A 16,299-nucleotide genomic window follows, 5' to 3' on the forward strand; every position below is an offset into this window, starting at 1 on the left:
ACTTGAGGGATTTCATATGTAAGTGCTGGGGAAATAAATGAATGTGGTCTTATTTTTAAATAATGTATTATAAACATTTTCTTTTCTATGAAATATATGCATAAATAACTATTTTTATATGGTTCTTGGTTCATGGAAAATGCTCAATAAATGTTAACTAATCACAGTATTGTATTAATTCTGAAATTTATTTTTTTCTCAATTTAACTTCTCTGAAATAGGATGTTTTTACAATTGATGACTTCTTACAATTACAACTGATAGTATGTTTTGTTACTGGTATAAAAAATAATGGTGCATCCTAGAATTAATAGTATCATAAAGCTAAGCTAAGTCGCTTCAGTCGTGTCCGACTCTGTGCGACCCCATAGACGGCAGCCCACCAGGCTCCGCCGTCCCTGGGATTCTCCAGGCAAGAACACTGGAGTGCGTTGCCATTTCCTTCTCCAAATACTATCATAGATGCAATGAATACAACATGCAACACCTAACTTAGATTTTCCTATCTTCAGTTCAGATCAGTCGCGTCCGACTCTTTGAGATCCCACGGACTGCAGCACGTCAGGCCTCCCTGTCCGTCACCAACTCCCGGAATTTACTCAAACTCATGTCCATTGAGTCAGTGATGCCATCCAACCATCTCATCCTCTGTCATCCCCTTCTCCTTCCACCTTCAATCTTTCCCAGCATCACGGTCTTTTCAAATGAGTCAGTTCTTCACATCAGGTGGCCAAAGTATTGGAGTTTCAGCTTCAGCATCAGTACTTCCAATGAATATTCAGGACTGATTTCCTTTAGGATGGATTGGTTGGATCTCCTTGCAGTCCAAGGGACTCTCAAGAGTCTTCTCCAACACCACAGTTCAAAAGCATCAATTCTTCAGTGCTCAGTTTTCTTTATGGTCCAACTCTCATATCTATACATGACTACTGGAAAAACCATAGCCTTGACTAGACGGACCTTTGTTGGCAAAGTAATGTCTCTGCTTTTTAATATGCTGTCTAGGTTGGTCATAATTTTTTTTCCAAGGAGTAAGTGTCTTTTAATTTCATGGCTACAGTCACCATCTGCAGTGACTTTGAAGCCCAAAAAAATAAAGTCTGACACTGCTTCCCCATCTATTTGCCATGAAGTGATGGAACCAGATGCCATGATCTTAGTTTTCTGAATGTAGAGCTTTAAGCCAACTTTTTCACTCTCCTCTTTCACTTTCATCAAGAGGCTCTTTAGTTCTTCTTCGCTTTCTGCCATAAGGGTGGTGTCATCTGCATATCTGAGGTTACTGATATTTCTCCCAGGAATCTTGACTCCAGCTTGTGTTTCTTCCAGCCCAGCATTTCTCACAATGTACTCTGCATATACGTTAAATAAGCAGGGTGACAATACACAGCCTTGACATCCTCCTTTCCCTATTTGGAATCAGTCTATTGTTCCATGTCCAGTTCTAACTGTTGCTTCCTGACCTGCATACAGATTTCTCACGAGGCAGGTCAGGTGGTCTGGTATTCCCATCTCTTGAAGAATTTTCCACACTTTGTGGTGATCTACACAGTCAAAGGCTTTGGCATAGTCAATAAAGCAGAAATAGATGTTCTTCTGGAACTCTGTTTTTTCGATGATCCAACGAATGTTGGCAATTTGATCTCTGGTTCCTCTGTCTTTTCTAAAACCAGCTTGAACATCTGGAAGTTCGGGGTTCAAATAATGCTGAAGCCTGGCTTGGAGAATTTTGAGCATTACTTTGCTAGTATGTGAGATGGGTGCAATTGTGCAGTAGTTGGAGCATTCTTTGGCATGGCCTTTCTTTGGGATTGGAATGAAAACTGACCTTTTCCAGTCTTGTGGCCACTGCTGAGTTTTCTAAATTTGATGGCATACTGAGTGCAGCACTTTCACAGCATCATCTTTCAGGATTTGAAATGGCTCAACTGGAATTCCAGCACCTCTACTACCTTTGTTCGTAGTCATGCTTTCTAAGGCCCACTTGACTTCACATTCCAGGATGTCTGGCTCTAGGTGAGTGATCACACCCTTGTGATTATCTGGGTCATGAAGATCTTTTTTGTGTAGTTCTTCTGTGTATTCCTGCCACCTCTTCTTAATATCTTCTGCTTCTGCTAGGTCCATACCATTTCTGTCCTTTATTGAGCCCATCTTTTCATGAAATGTTCCCTTGGTATCTCTAATTTTCCTAAAGAGATCTCTAGTCTTTCCCATTCTATTGTTTTCCTCTATTTCTTTGCATTGATCGCTGAGGAAGGCTTTCTTATCTCTCCTTGCTATTCTTTGTAACTCTGCATTCAGATGCCTATATCTTTCCTTTTCTCCTTTGCTTTTCGCTTCTCTTCTTTTCACAGCTATTTTAAGGGCTCCTCAGACAGCCATTTTGCTTTTTTGCATTTCTTTTTCTTGGGGATGGTTTTGATCTCTGTCTCCTGTACAGTGTCAGAAACCTCCATCCATAATTCATCAGGCACTCTATTAGATCTAGTCCCTGAAATCTATTTCTCACTTACACTGTATAATCATAAGGGATTTGATTTAGGTCATACCTGAATAGCCTAGCAGTTTTCCCTACTTTCTTCAATTTAAGTCTGAATTTGGCAATAAGGAGTTCATGATCTGAGCCACAGTCAGCTCCTGGACTTGTTTCTGCTGACTGTATAGAGCTTCTCCACCTTTGGCTGCAAAGAATATAATCAATCTGATTTTGGTGTTGACCTTCTGGTGATGTCCATGTGTAGTATTTTCTTGTGTTGTTGGAAGAGGGTGTTTGCTGTGACCAGTGTGTTCTCTTGGCAAAACTCTATTAGCTTTTGCCCTGCTTCATTCTCTACTCCAAAGCCAAATTTGCCTGTTACTCCAGGTGTTTCTTGATTTCCTACTTTTGCACTCCAGTCCCATATAATGAAAAGGACATCTTTTTTGGGTGTTAGTTCCAGAAGGTCTTGGAGGTCTTCATAAAACTGTTCAACTTCAGCTTCTTCAGCATTACTGGTCAGGGCATAGACTTGGATTACCGTGATATTGAATGGTTTGCCTTGGAAACGAACAGAGATCATTCTGTCATTTTTGAGACTGCATCCAAGTACTGCATTTCGGACTCTTTTGTTGACTATGATGGCTACTCCATTTCTTCTAAGGGATTCTTGCCCACAGTAGTAGATATAATGGTCATCTGAATTAAATTCACCCATTCCAGTCCATTTTAGTTAGCTGATTCCTAAAATGTCAACGTTCACCCTTTCCATCTCCTGTTTGACCACTTCCAATTTGCCTTGATTCATGGACCTAACATTTCAGGTCCCTATGCAATATTGCTCTTTACAGCATCAGACCTTGCTTCCATTACCAGTCATATCCACAACTGGGTGTTGTTTTTGCTTTGGCTCCGTCTCTTCATTCTTTCTGGAGTTATTTCTCCACTGACCTCCAGTAGCATATTGGGCACCTACCGACCTGGGGAGTTCATCTTTCAGTGTCGTTATCTTTTTGTCTTTTCATACTGTTTATGGGGTTCTCAAGGCAAGTATCCTGAAGTGGTTTGCCATTCCCTTCTCCAGTGGACCACATTTCATCAGAACTCTCCACCATGACCCGCCCATCTTGGGTGGCCCTACACAGCATGGGTCATAGTTTCATTGAGTTAGACAAGGCTGTGGTCCATCTGATTAGACTGGTTAGTTTTCTGTGATTGTGGTTAGAAATGTTTATTTCCAATTAGTTTGTTTTCCTTAGTTTTATCTGTAATTTTTTTTACCCTTACAGCTAAATCTTTAAGCATTTAATAAACATCTATGATTACTTCTTTATAATAAATTCCTAAAGGTGGTACTTCCAGACCACAAGATACACTCAAATTTAAAGCTTTTAATACATATTGGCAAACTATCCTCCAATCATACCAACTTATATTTCAATCGGTGGAGGACAGTATTCTTAGGTACACTTGCTATTACAGTGTAAATCTAACCAACAAAAACATCACTAGAAAAGTACAAAAATCACTTCACAGCTATTCAATTTACATTTTTCAAAATCAGTAAAGATAAACATTTTTATATGTTTACGGTCATTTATAATTCTTTGTGAAGTACCTTCCTATGAATCTTTTTAAAGTGATAATGTCATTTTCCAAAGTAAGAAATGCAACAGAAGTTGAAAGATTGTGGAGAAAATAAAAAATTCACTCTACTAATTTATTTTTTCCTAAATTAAAATAATACCCAAGTTATAGATGATTTTCCCAGATAAACTACTCATTTTTAACTTACTTATTAAAGTAAACTATACCTCAGAAGCAGAAGGTTGTCTTGATATAATAATGGGTTCTTCATATATTTTTCTATAAGCTGACAAAGAGCCTAATATTCCTGGATTTACAAAATCAATTAATGCAAAAAATTCTTGGAGATCATTCTGAACTGGAGTACCTAAAGAGACAAAAGTGATGAGAAGGTCAAGTTTGTGTTTTACAGTATCAGTTTTTTATAGAAATTTGTACTCTCTTCCCTAAGAGGACTACATATAAGCAAAGTCTCAAATTAAGAAAGAGCAGCTAAATCAAGTTTTTAAAAGTTAATACTCATGTAAATTTTTAACTCTGGTTGTAACTGTGGACTGAAGTCTCATTTAGTACAGCATTTTGACACAGTATAGGCTCTAGAGTCTGACTGTGCTGTGCTCAGTCACTTAGTTGTGTCCAACTCTTCAGGACCCCATGGACTGTAGCCCACCAGGCTCCTCTGTCTGTGGGGATTCTCCAGGCAAGAATACTGGAGTGGGTTGCCAAGCCCTCCTCCAGGGAGAGTCTGACTATTTGGGTTCAAATTCCACCTGTATCACTTACTCTCTGAGTAACCCTGAAAAGTTACTTTCCCCAATTTTATTTTCTGTAAAATAGAAATAATAACAGCAGTAGTAGGGTTGTGAGGATAAAATGAATTAATTTATACACTAAGAACAGTGCCTGGAGCACAGTAATGTTCCATAGCTGTTAGCTGTTACTATTATAACTGTGTGACTCTGGACATAGTTGCTTAAGTTCTTTTAAGTTAAACTGGGGATTGTTTTTTCACTTAAAAAAGTGGAAAGATAATAATTTCCCAGTGATAGTACAAAGAAAAGTAAAGACAAAGGATGTGAAGTGCCTGATGTTTAGTAAACACAGTGAAAGGTGCCTAATACCTTACCAAGTTATCAGATAAAATTGGGATCTTCACTGATCCTAAAGAGTGACAGAGACTCTAATGGATTGATATACCCTGCACATACTACGTGCTCAATAACTTTCGGCTAACTAATTTTCAAAGAAACACCAGCATGTTTCAATAATTATAATAATGTCAAATGTATATAAATCAGCACAGTAAAACAGCATAATTTCAGATGAGTTTCAGATAAGAGACTACAAACAGCTGTCCAAAGATATAAATAAGAAGTACATAAAAATGCACTTATTTCAGTAACAGATGACACGAACTTTTACGATGTTAGGGAGTTTCACGATCACGTTCTTCAAAATTAAATGGGTAGACCGAGGCTGGACCAATGCTTACTGAGTTTTTTAATACATCTTCTTTAGTTTTAAATTTTTTTAGACACATCAGAGTTAAGAAAATATAATTTGTATTGATAGGCATTTTGTTAAGCCTTTGAAAGAATCCATGACAATGATTAATAAAAAAGTGGGGGAACAGGAAAAGCAAGAAGGGAACAAAAGGTACAAGAGTCACTGTGACTGGCTTCCAGACAGTCATCCAATGATTAATCCAAGCTAATCATAGTAGTTCTGTCCCCTTTGCCAACGACTGATGTTAAGAGTTTGTCTCAAACTAGCTTCTCAGAAGTAGAGCCTGAGATACAGATTAGCTATACATGATTTATGGAGAAATGACTCAAGAGAAAGGGAATCAGAAAAGGCAGGGGAAGAAACTAACAGTGTAGCTTGAGTTAATTTACAGGGAGCCTTAGAGCAAAAACTGCACCATATAAAGCTGCTCCTGATACCCTAAGGTGAATGAGCTGGCATTTTCCACTTGCTGCTCTACATGAGTCAGTCATTGATGGAGCTGCAAGGGAGAGAAGAAGCTCTCATTCAACCAATGGTAATTCTCCAGATGAGGCAGGAGACACGAGTTCTTTAACCAACAGCCCCAGCAGCTAAAGGGTGGGCCCCACAGCTCAGAAAAGGGGAGCTAGGGAGGGCACCGACAGTGTCTGCCAGGAGTATGTGATCCATCGTGTCCAGTGAGATATAAGAGAGAGTTAGGAGAACAAGGCAGAGCCAGCCCCTGTTCTCCTTCAAACATCACCACATCTAGATGTGATGTCTGGAACTGCTCTGGCCACTTGTTACAAGCATGCGGATGAAGTCAACACCAAACCCGGCACAGCAGAGAACAAAAAGAACCAGAATCCTTGACAACATTGTTGAGCTGCTGGATCAGCACTCTGGAACCTGCCCTTACTCTAGATTTGCAGTTGTGTGGGAAAACATGCACATTTTATTCATGTATCTGTTACCTGCAGCTGAAATCACCCTGATACACAAGGAAAACAGGCAAAAGCAAAACTGGAAAAAAGAAAGGTGGAACATAAGAAGGGAGTAGGAAAAGGATTTAGGGCAAAAAATAATAAGGAAGTAGAGTAAAGAAGGAAAAGAAAAGATGGATTTCCCTGGTGGTACAGTGGATAGGAATCCACCTGCCAATACAGAGGATACAGGTTTGATCCCTGGTCCAGGAAGATTCCACACACCAGGGAGCAGTTAAGCCTGGGCACCACAGCTGCTGAACCCATGCTCTAGAGCCTGAGAGCCGCAGCTAGAGAAGCCACCACAACTAGAGAAAGCCCACTCACAGCAACAAAGGCCCAGTGCAGCAAAAAAACAATAAATTTTTTAAAAAAAGAAAAGAAGGGGCTATAAGCTAGGCAATACACTAGGACAGTATCATTCTGAGTTGTCACAACTGTCATCTAGAAATACTTCAGGCCCCAGCTCACTGCGTTTAGTATTCTTTTCTATGTAGAACCTGTAGAAGAAGCTAAATAATATAATGTTAATAAAAGTTAAGCAGCAATGTCCTGTGACAAGAAAAAAGGCAACACTGAAGATTTTTCAAGTTTGTGTATTTACTAAAACTATTTTCAGGGCTATGGAAGTGAAATTACAAGAACTTACTCTTCCCCTACCTCTATCCCAGCAATAAAAGCTTTTCATTTTATTGTTTACTTTTAAGGAGACATAAATCTACCACCCAACCCATGTACAGGAACACTACCAATGAACTACAGCTATATCCGTGTCTCTTATCTCCATAAAAAGGTGTAAGAGCTCTTTATACATAATCTTACATGTATTTTTCCTTTAGGTCCAATAATTCCATTTTTAACAGTCTACATAGAAAAAAATATGTGCTTGTAGATATTCATATTTCAAAATTATGCAATATATAGAAAAATGTTTATATTAAGTGTATTTTGATGTGCATTATGTGTGTCAATGAATAAAGATGGATTATGTATGTACTGGATTGGCCAAAAAGTTCATTCGGGTTTTTCAATATGATCTTATGGGAAAACCCGAACAAACTTTTTGGCCAACCCAATATATACAAAAAATAAAGAAATATGCATGTATGTTCTCTGTGTTGGGGGGGAGGGTGGAATGAAACATGACAAAATGCTAACAGCTCATTAAGAAAGTGAGACTGAAGGATGACTTCCGTTCCCTAGTTTCTAAGCATGCCGTAACACAGCAGTACATATATGTATCTGTATGTCTGCGCATGTGGTATATATTTTTTACTTTTACTCTTTAATAAGAATTTTGCTTCAAATCTCATATTTTTCTTTTTTATATTATAAATAAAGGATATCTAACATCTAATGAAAGGCTATCTAACATAATGAGATGTTACAAATTGACCTGTGTCTGCTCAAAATTCGTATCTTGAAGTCCTAATTCCCAATGTGACTATATTTGAAAACAGGCCTTTTAAGGAATAAAGTTAAAGAAACTCATAAGGGTGAGGCCCTAATCCAACATGACTTATATTCTTTCAAGAAGAAAGAAAGACACAGGGATACACACTCAGAGGACAGGCTATGAGAGGACCCAGCGAGCAGACGGTCATCTTCAAGGCAAGGAGACAGGCCTCAGATGAAATCAAACCTGCTGATATCCTGAGACTGGACTTCTAGTCTCCAGAACTGTGGGAAAATACATTTCTGTCATTGAAGAAATTTACCACCCAGTCTGTGGTATTTTGTTATGGCAGCCCTAGAAGCCTAATATACCTCTATTAAATTTTAATTTAATTTTAATATTAAAATTTTCTAGGAAATAGTAACTGAATATTCTTCACAGCACTGGGCCAGATAAGAGCAGGAAACAAAATCAAAATTACTTTCATTTGATTCTTAGATTCTTTTGAGCACCTATTATGTATGCAGCACTGCACATACTCATAATCAAATGTTAATTCCATAATAAAACACAAATCACCTTGGGAGTAAGATATCCTGCCACTATTAAAAAGAATTTATTCAGGCAATTCTGAGCAGATAAAAACCAACTATAAGCATTTCTAAATGTAAGAGGTTACCTCGTGCTAGTTTTCCCCTAAATTCACAGCTCAGGAGCAGCAGTGACCAGGGCAAGAAAGCAGAAACAGGGACCTCCCTGGTGGTCCAGTGGTTAAGAATCCACCTTGCAAGGCAGGGGACCGAGTTCATTCCCTGGATGGGGAACTATAAGACCCCATATGCCATGGAGCAATCAGAGAGCCTGCTTGCCACAACAACACAACAACAACAACAGCAAAAAACATCCCACATGATGCAATGAATATCTGCAACTAAGACCCAATGCAGCCAAATAAATAAATGTATTTTTAAAAAAGAAAGAAAGAAAGCAGAAACAAAGTAAAGAAGACAAAGCACAAATAAAGGGGGTAATGCTAATTCCTCAAAGGAAATGACCTTATTGGTCATCACTGGGACAGTCCCTCTGAATGGAGTCCCAGAATCATTTTCTAACTTACAATATTACATTTAATAATCTCCCAAATATATAAGCAGCTCATATAGCCCAATATCAGAAAAACAAACAACCCCATCAAAAAATGGGCAGAAGACCTAAACAGATATTTCTCCAAGGAAGACATACAGATGGCTAATAAACTCATGAAAAGATGCTCAACATCACCAACTATTAGAGAAATCTAATTAAAACTACAGTGAGGTATCACCTCACACTGGTCAGAATTGTTTGTTCAATCACTCAGTCATGTCTGACTCTTTGCAATCCCGTGGACAGCAGCATGCCAGGCTTCCCTGTCTTTCACTATCCCCCAGAGTTTGCTCAAACTCATGTCCATTGAGTCGGTGATGCCATCCAACCATCTCATCCTCTGTTGTCCCCTTCTCCTCCTGCCCTCAGTCTTTCCCAGCATCAGGGTCTTTTCCAGTGAGTTGGCTCTTCATATCAGGTGGCCAAAGTATTAGAGTTTCAGCTTTAGCATCAGTCCTTCCAGTGAATATTCAGGGTTGATTTCCTTTAGGATTGACTGGTTTGATCTCCTTCGTGTTCAAGGGACTCTCAAAAGCCTTCTCCAGCATCACAGATCAAAAGCATCAATTCTTCAACACTCAGCCTTCTTTATGGTCCAACTCGCTTTGATTATATGGACCTTTGTCAGCAAAGTGATGTCTCTGCTTTATAATACACTGTCTAGGTTTTAATACGATGGTCAGAATGGCCATCATCAAAAAATCTACAAACAAAAATGCTGAAGAGGATGTGGAGAAAAGGGAACCCTCTTGCACTGTTGGTGGGAATGTAAACTGATACAACCATTAAGGGGAACAGTATGGAGATTTCTTAAAAAAAAAAAAAACTAGAAATAAATCTACCATATGACCCAACAATCCCACTGCTGGGAATATACCCTGAGAAAACCACAATTCTAAAAGACACATGTACCCCAGTGTTCACTGCAGCACTATTTATAAGAGCCAGGACATGGAAGCCACCTAGATGTACATCAACAGATGAATGAATGAAGATGTGGTACATATATACAATGGAATATTACTCAGCCATAAAAAGGAACACATTTGAGTCAGTTCTAGTGAGGTGAATGAATGTAGAGCCTGTTATAGAGATTGAAATAAGTCAGAAGAGAAAAACAAATATTGTATATAACGCATATATATGGAATCTAGAGAAGTGTTATTGATGAATCTATTTTCAGGGAAAGAATAGAAACAGATATAGAGAATGGACTTGTGGTCACAGTGGGGTAAGGAGAGAGCAGGACGAATGGAGAAACTAGCATGGACATATATACACTACCAAGTCTAAAACAGATAGCTGGTGAGAAGTTGCTATATAACACAGGAAGCCCAGCCTAGCACTCTGTGATGATTTAGTGGGGTACTACGATGAAGGGAGGGAAGGGAGGCTCAAGAGGGAGGTAATATATATATAATTATAGCTGATTTGCATTGTTGTATGGCAAAAACCATGCAACACTGTAAAGCAATTTTCCCCCAATTAAAAATCAGTATCAGTTCAGTTCAATTGCTCAGTCGGGTCCGACTCCTTGTGACCCCATGGACTGCAGCATGCCAGGCCTCCCTGTCCATCACCAACTCCTGGAGTTTACCCAAACTCATGTCCATTGAGGCAGTGATGCCATCCAACAATCTCAACCTCTGTCGTCCCTTTCTCCTTCCACCTTCAATCTTTCCCAGCATCAGGGTCTTTTCAAATGAGTCAGTTCTTCACATCAGGTGGCCAAAGTATTGGAGTTTCAGCTTCAACATCAGTCCTTCCAATGAACACCCAGGAATGATCTCCTTTAGGATGGACTGGTTGGATCTCCTTGCAGTCCAAGGGACTCTCAAGAGTCTTCTCCAACACCACAGTTCAAAAGCATCAACTCTTCGGCGCTCAGCTTTCTTTAAAGTCCAACTCTCACATCCATACATGACTACTGGAAAAACCATAGCTTTGACTAGACGGACCTTTCTTGGCAAAGTAATGTCTCTGCTTTTTAATATGCTGTCTAGGTTGGCCATAACTTTCCTTCCAAGGAGTAAGTATCTTTTAATTTCATGGCTGCAGTCACCATCTGCAGTGATTCTGGAGCCCCCAAAAATAAAGCCTCTCACTGTTTCCACTGTTTCCTCATTTATTTGCCATGAAGTGATAGGACTGGATGCCATGATCTTAGTTTTCTGAATGTTGAGTTTTAAGTCAACTTCTTCACTCTCCTCATTCACCCTCATCAAGAGGCTCTTAAGTTCTTCTTCACTTTCTGCCATTAGAGTGGTATCATCTGCATATCTGAGGTTGTTGATGTTTCTCCCACCTGTCTTGATTCCAGCTTGTAACTCATCCAGCCCAGCATTTCTCATGATGTGCTCAGCATATACGTTAAACAAACAGGGTGACAGCAGACAGCCCTGTCATACTCCTTTCTCGACCTTGAACCAATCAGTTGTTCCAAACAGGGTTCTAACTGCTGCTTCTTGACCTGCATACAGGTTTCTCAGGGGACAGGTAAGACGGTCTGGTATTCCCATCTCTTTAAGAGCTTTCCACAGTTTATTGTGATCCACATAATCAAAGGCTTTAGTGTAGTCAATGAAACAGAGGTAGATGTCTTTTCTGGAATTCCCTAGCTTTCTCTATGATCCAGCGAATGTTGGCAATTTGAACTCTGGTTCTTCTTCCTTTTCTAAAACCAGCTTAGACATCTGGAAGGAAGTTCTTGGTTCACATAATGCTGAAACCTAGCATGCAAGATTTTAAGCATGACCTTACTAGCATGGGAGATGAATGCAACTGTCCGACCCACAAAGAGTCAGACATGACTGGGTGACTGAACAACAACAAAATAAAATTTAATTTGTAATGCTGGTTAAATTGATATTTTCTTATAATTGAGAATAGTAGTAAAACTGCTCGTTTTTGCTAAAGGACATTATCTGACTGTCACACAGAAGAGAATCCGTGTTTTGCGCTGGTCTGGGTCTGGCTGCCGCGAGCGGCCTTCGCTAGTTGTGGTAAACGGGTTGCTCTTCATCGTGCTGTGCACGCTTCTCGCTGTGGCAGCTTCTCCTACTGTGGAGCATGGGTCTAGCCGGGCTTCGGTACTTGTGGCTCCTGGGCTCTAGAGCACGGGCTCAGTAGCTATGGAGCTCGGGCTTAACTGCTCCACATCATGTGGAATCTCCCCAGACCAGAGATCAAACGCATGTACCTTGCATTGGCAAGTGAATTCTTATCCACTGTGCCACCAGGGAAGTCCTATTTTTTTTTTTAATTGCTCTATTGTTATTACCCAAAAGTAATCTAAATTTCTCACTCTTTATTTTTGCTTTTCCCCTTGAATGCCAATCTTTTTAACACTAGAGCTATTATTACTATTTAGGTAAGCAATATTGACGCCACATTGAGCAGTAAAAAGAAATAATCTCTGCTTTGCTCTTCCAACACAATGTAACTAAATTCAGCTAAATCTATTTTTCCATTGCATTTCTGGCCCCAACGATTTCAAAATCAAAGGCTAGTCAAGAAGTATAGAGAATCCACTTTGACTAAATATAAAGAATGTAAAGGTCATTTAACAGTTCCCCAAATCATTTCTAAAAAGCATATATGGTTTTAGAAATCACATTTGGTAATGGTTTTACAATCCTTCTACACAAACTGGAAGTCAAATAGCCATAAATTATTCAAAGGTGGGTCCCCTCTGTAGCCCAACTCAGCGAGAACACAGCGGGGGGTGGGGGTGTTCTCTGCTGCTCCAGGGCACATTTCTACCCTGATGTATATTGGAGGAATAAGCTGTTGGTCACACCCCTTTTCCCTCATTTTAACTTCAGAGGAGAGCTCTGACATACATAAAGGACACATGAAGGACACAAAGACATGGGATCTAATACAATAAGAATAACCATGCCCTGCCCATCCCTTCTAAAAGGATAAAAGATGATGGGGGGGGCGGGGGGCAGGAAGAGCCTTGAGCAGAAAACAGAAGGGTTGTAAACATTAGTAATGACAACAACTTCTTTCTCCCACCAAAATGGTAAATTGAAAGCACCACACAAGACCAAAGTGAGGTGTGGGAAAACAACTCCTTTGAGTTATTCAGGTCTAGTTCTAAAGGCCTTAAGCTTAAAAGGATAAGGTAGAAAAGTATTCTTGTATTTATGTACAGTCTATCCCACTTTCCCAGACAACCTGGGCTAGAAGCTTTGGCCAGCAAAAAACCATATGCATACAGCACAAACTTGGAAAAATAAAGGATATTTATAGTAAACACTTTTCATATAAGAGTAGTCTTCAAGAACTTTACATGAATTAACTAATTTGACCCTCACAACATAAGGATCTATTCCACACATAAGAAAATTGAGGTAGGGAGAAGTATAACTTGCCCAAAGTTGCACAGCTGTAAATGAACGTCAGCCTTGGGAACCAAGCACAAGCAGTCTAACCCCATCTCCTCCTTTCTTCACCAGGACACCATCCTGTTTATTCCTCAAAGAATCCAAAATCCGGGAAACATTACACAGCAATTTGATAACTCAGAATCCTACCGAGACTCGACTAACCCAGGTTGATTAGTATGAATTCCACTCAATATCATCAATTCTTTGGACGTCAAACAGCATACTACAAGTTCTGCATATTCATTAGGCAAAATTTCATCATATCTCACCCAAAGTAAATACAGACCAGTTAAAATTATCCTTTTCTCACAGGAGAGGCTAATGAGGGCTGTAGTTGTCTTAATGGTACTGTTCTTCAAACGATGCCCTTCATCACAAATTAGAAGATCAAATTTTACATTCTTAATTTGATCCAGGGAACGAAGTAACATTTCATAACTGATGATAAGAACAGAATACAATGGAGATTTGGTGAATTCTTCTACTTTGTGGTCCTAAAAAAAAAAAGGTAACCTTTAACAAATCATGGGCAAAAACTGTGTGAAATTAAATAAAAGCAGCATATTCCTGAAAACCATTATCTAGGTATTAGAATATATTAACTCATAACCAAATTGTAAGGCAAGATTCCATTTATCAGAAAAAAGATAACTACATACACTTGAAAAACTGCTAGATAGACAGTGAAAGCTGCAGCACTGATTTGAAAAGCTAGAGATATAGTAAATAACCAAATCTAAATTTTCAAAAGTCTCTTACCTGATCAACAGTAAATATCTTGATCCTTTCAATTCCTAGCCATTTTTGGAATTCTTTCCTCCAATTATTCACCAAGCTTCCGGGTGTGACAATAAGTGTCTTCTTTATTATTGGCTTGCCTCCATAGGGTCCCTGACACTGTAGGGTCCAGATAAGCGAAATACACTGCAGTGTTTTCCCTAAACCCATTTCATCGGCAAGAATAGCTCCACATCTGCCATTCACCCTGTTAGAAATAATTTATATTTCCTTCAACTACAAAAGGAAAATATTTTACGCCCTTAACATCATCACCTATTAGTCAAAACCCAGAAGCTGATATTGTGTAATTAGGATGAATTCTAGCCCCCACTAAACACATTTTCTAGCTCTTCATTCAGCTGATTTATGACATTTTGCATCTGTGCTAATTATATTCATTACATATTTATTGTCAACTAAATTACTAAAACAAATTGAAATTACAATTGAATCTAAATCTGTTACTATCATGATTCCATATTTAGAAACTAGAAATGAATGCCAATTTCATATCTAAATTTAAATAATTTAACTATAACTGTGCTTCTCATCACTAACAGCTGAGCAGTTATCAGTTTCAGTATTAGATATCAAAACACTTTAAAATATAATGAAACATAAACCAGAAAGACCTAGTGACCTATATTTATGATTCTCTTGCAATAAATGAAGTCCTCAACCAAAATAGGTCCTTGACCTGTAAGAAAAATTAAACACTATTTGATCTAATACACATAATTTAGTAAAAATCTTATCCTACAAGCCTATTTGGTTCATGCAATTCAAAATTAAACATTATAAGGAATACTATCAGTAACTGGCATTTATACCACTTCATAGTATTAAAAGCTCTTTGACAGGTATTAGATATACACTTTAAAAGTTACAAAATTCAAAGGAATTAAGGAAATATAAGTATAGTTTGTTAATCCATTCTGTTTCTTACTAGTAGAAATAACAACTAAAACTAATTTTATTTATGTTTTCCAGTTCAAAATGTAGAGAAAAAAGTTACAAACATGAATTATAGCCACTATTATTATTTTAGATTATTATAGACCTTATTATTACTTTAGATTATTTTAGATTTTGCCATCGCAAGATGCCAGCTAAATGAGATATAGTGAGTGGCAGAGAGAAAACAGTGACCCAGTACCCAGCATTCAAGTATAGCGAAGAGAGCAGGAAGGTTTCCCTTGAAGAAGATGAACTTTGAGCAGAGTTTTAAAGGAAAACGGGAACTCACTACATTAATCAGTATTAACACATCAGCACAGCTGGAGCTTGAACTGAATTCCAAGCAAAATACAAGGTTAGGAAGCTGGCAAAACTGGTAGAAGACAGAGGGTGAGGATGCTTGCCCTTGAAAGCTCGGACTGTACTTGTAGGTCAGTGTCTCCCCAACATCAGTCTTCCATGAATGACCCCAATGCTTTGCCATATACGTGATACTATATGTGTTACTATTCATTATTTTTCTCTAAATCAACTCACTTTTTAACTTAATTTATTTGAAAAGAAAATAAATTCTTTCTAAGCACAATCTACTTGTGAAACCAAAAGTCTGGTGGGCTATTTCTTTCCAATTATTCACTAACTAAATATGCTATGATTAAAAGTAAAAAATAAAGTTTGTCCATGTACACCTAAAATAATCCTATACACCACCTAAGTGGAGTACATACCACAGATTAGGAAACATTGCTCTAAGTTCTGAGAATTATAATCATTTTAAGCAAGGAAATGCCATGTTCAGAACTGTTTCCAGAAACATCAAACTGGCAGCAATAAGCAGAAAGAATATGAGGAGCATAAGAAACAGATACACAAGTTAGAAGCTGTTGCAATAGTCCAGATAAAACAGAACTTATGACACCAGTTACTAGAACTGCTACAGTGAGGTGCCAGAAACAATTAGGTTCGAAATGGTATTTGAGAAGTCAAAATATTCAAAAGTTTAGGTGTGATTAGATAGAGAAGGTGAGAGAGAAGAAGTAAAACATGATTCTCAGGCCAACTGAGGTAAGATCTCCAAAAAAGAAGAGCATA

At 38.4% G+C, this 16,299-nt stretch overlaps 1 protein-coding gene across 5 annotated transcripts in view; it reads right to left on the reverse strand.

The window, feature by feature from the left end:
• Positions 1-16,299, reverse strand: part of RAD54B (RAD54 homolog B) — a 120,356-nt gene that overhangs the window by 20,912 nt on the left and 83,145 nt on the right. For 4 of the 5 annotated variants that reach the window (XR_014055814.1, XM_081496963.1, XM_081496962.1 and 1 more), the window contains 3 exons: positions 14,230-14,455; positions 13,757-13,964; positions 4,294-4,433 (listed from right to left, as the gene is read on the reverse strand). Coding sequence is in view for 4 of the 5 variants with exons in the window: in XM_081496963.1 (XP_081353089.1) it covers positions 4,294-4,433; positions 13,757-13,964; positions 14,230-14,455 (574 nt within the window). In the remaining variant the exon portion in view is untranslated. The remainder of the gene's footprint in view (positions 1-4,293; positions 4,434-13,756; positions 13,965-14,229; positions 14,456-16,299) is intronic. The other variant, XM_081496965.1, reaches the window with a different exon arrangement.

The sequence above is a fragment of the Giraffa tippelskirchi genome, chromosome 6, assembly GCF_054371585.1.
Source record: "Giraffa tippelskirchi isolate mGirTip1 chromosome 6, T2T-mGirTip1v1.2.pri, whole genome shotgun sequence".
Taxonomy (NCBI): domain Eukaryota; kingdom Metazoa; phylum Chordata; class Mammalia; order Artiodactyla; family Giraffidae; genus Giraffa; species Giraffa tippelskirchi.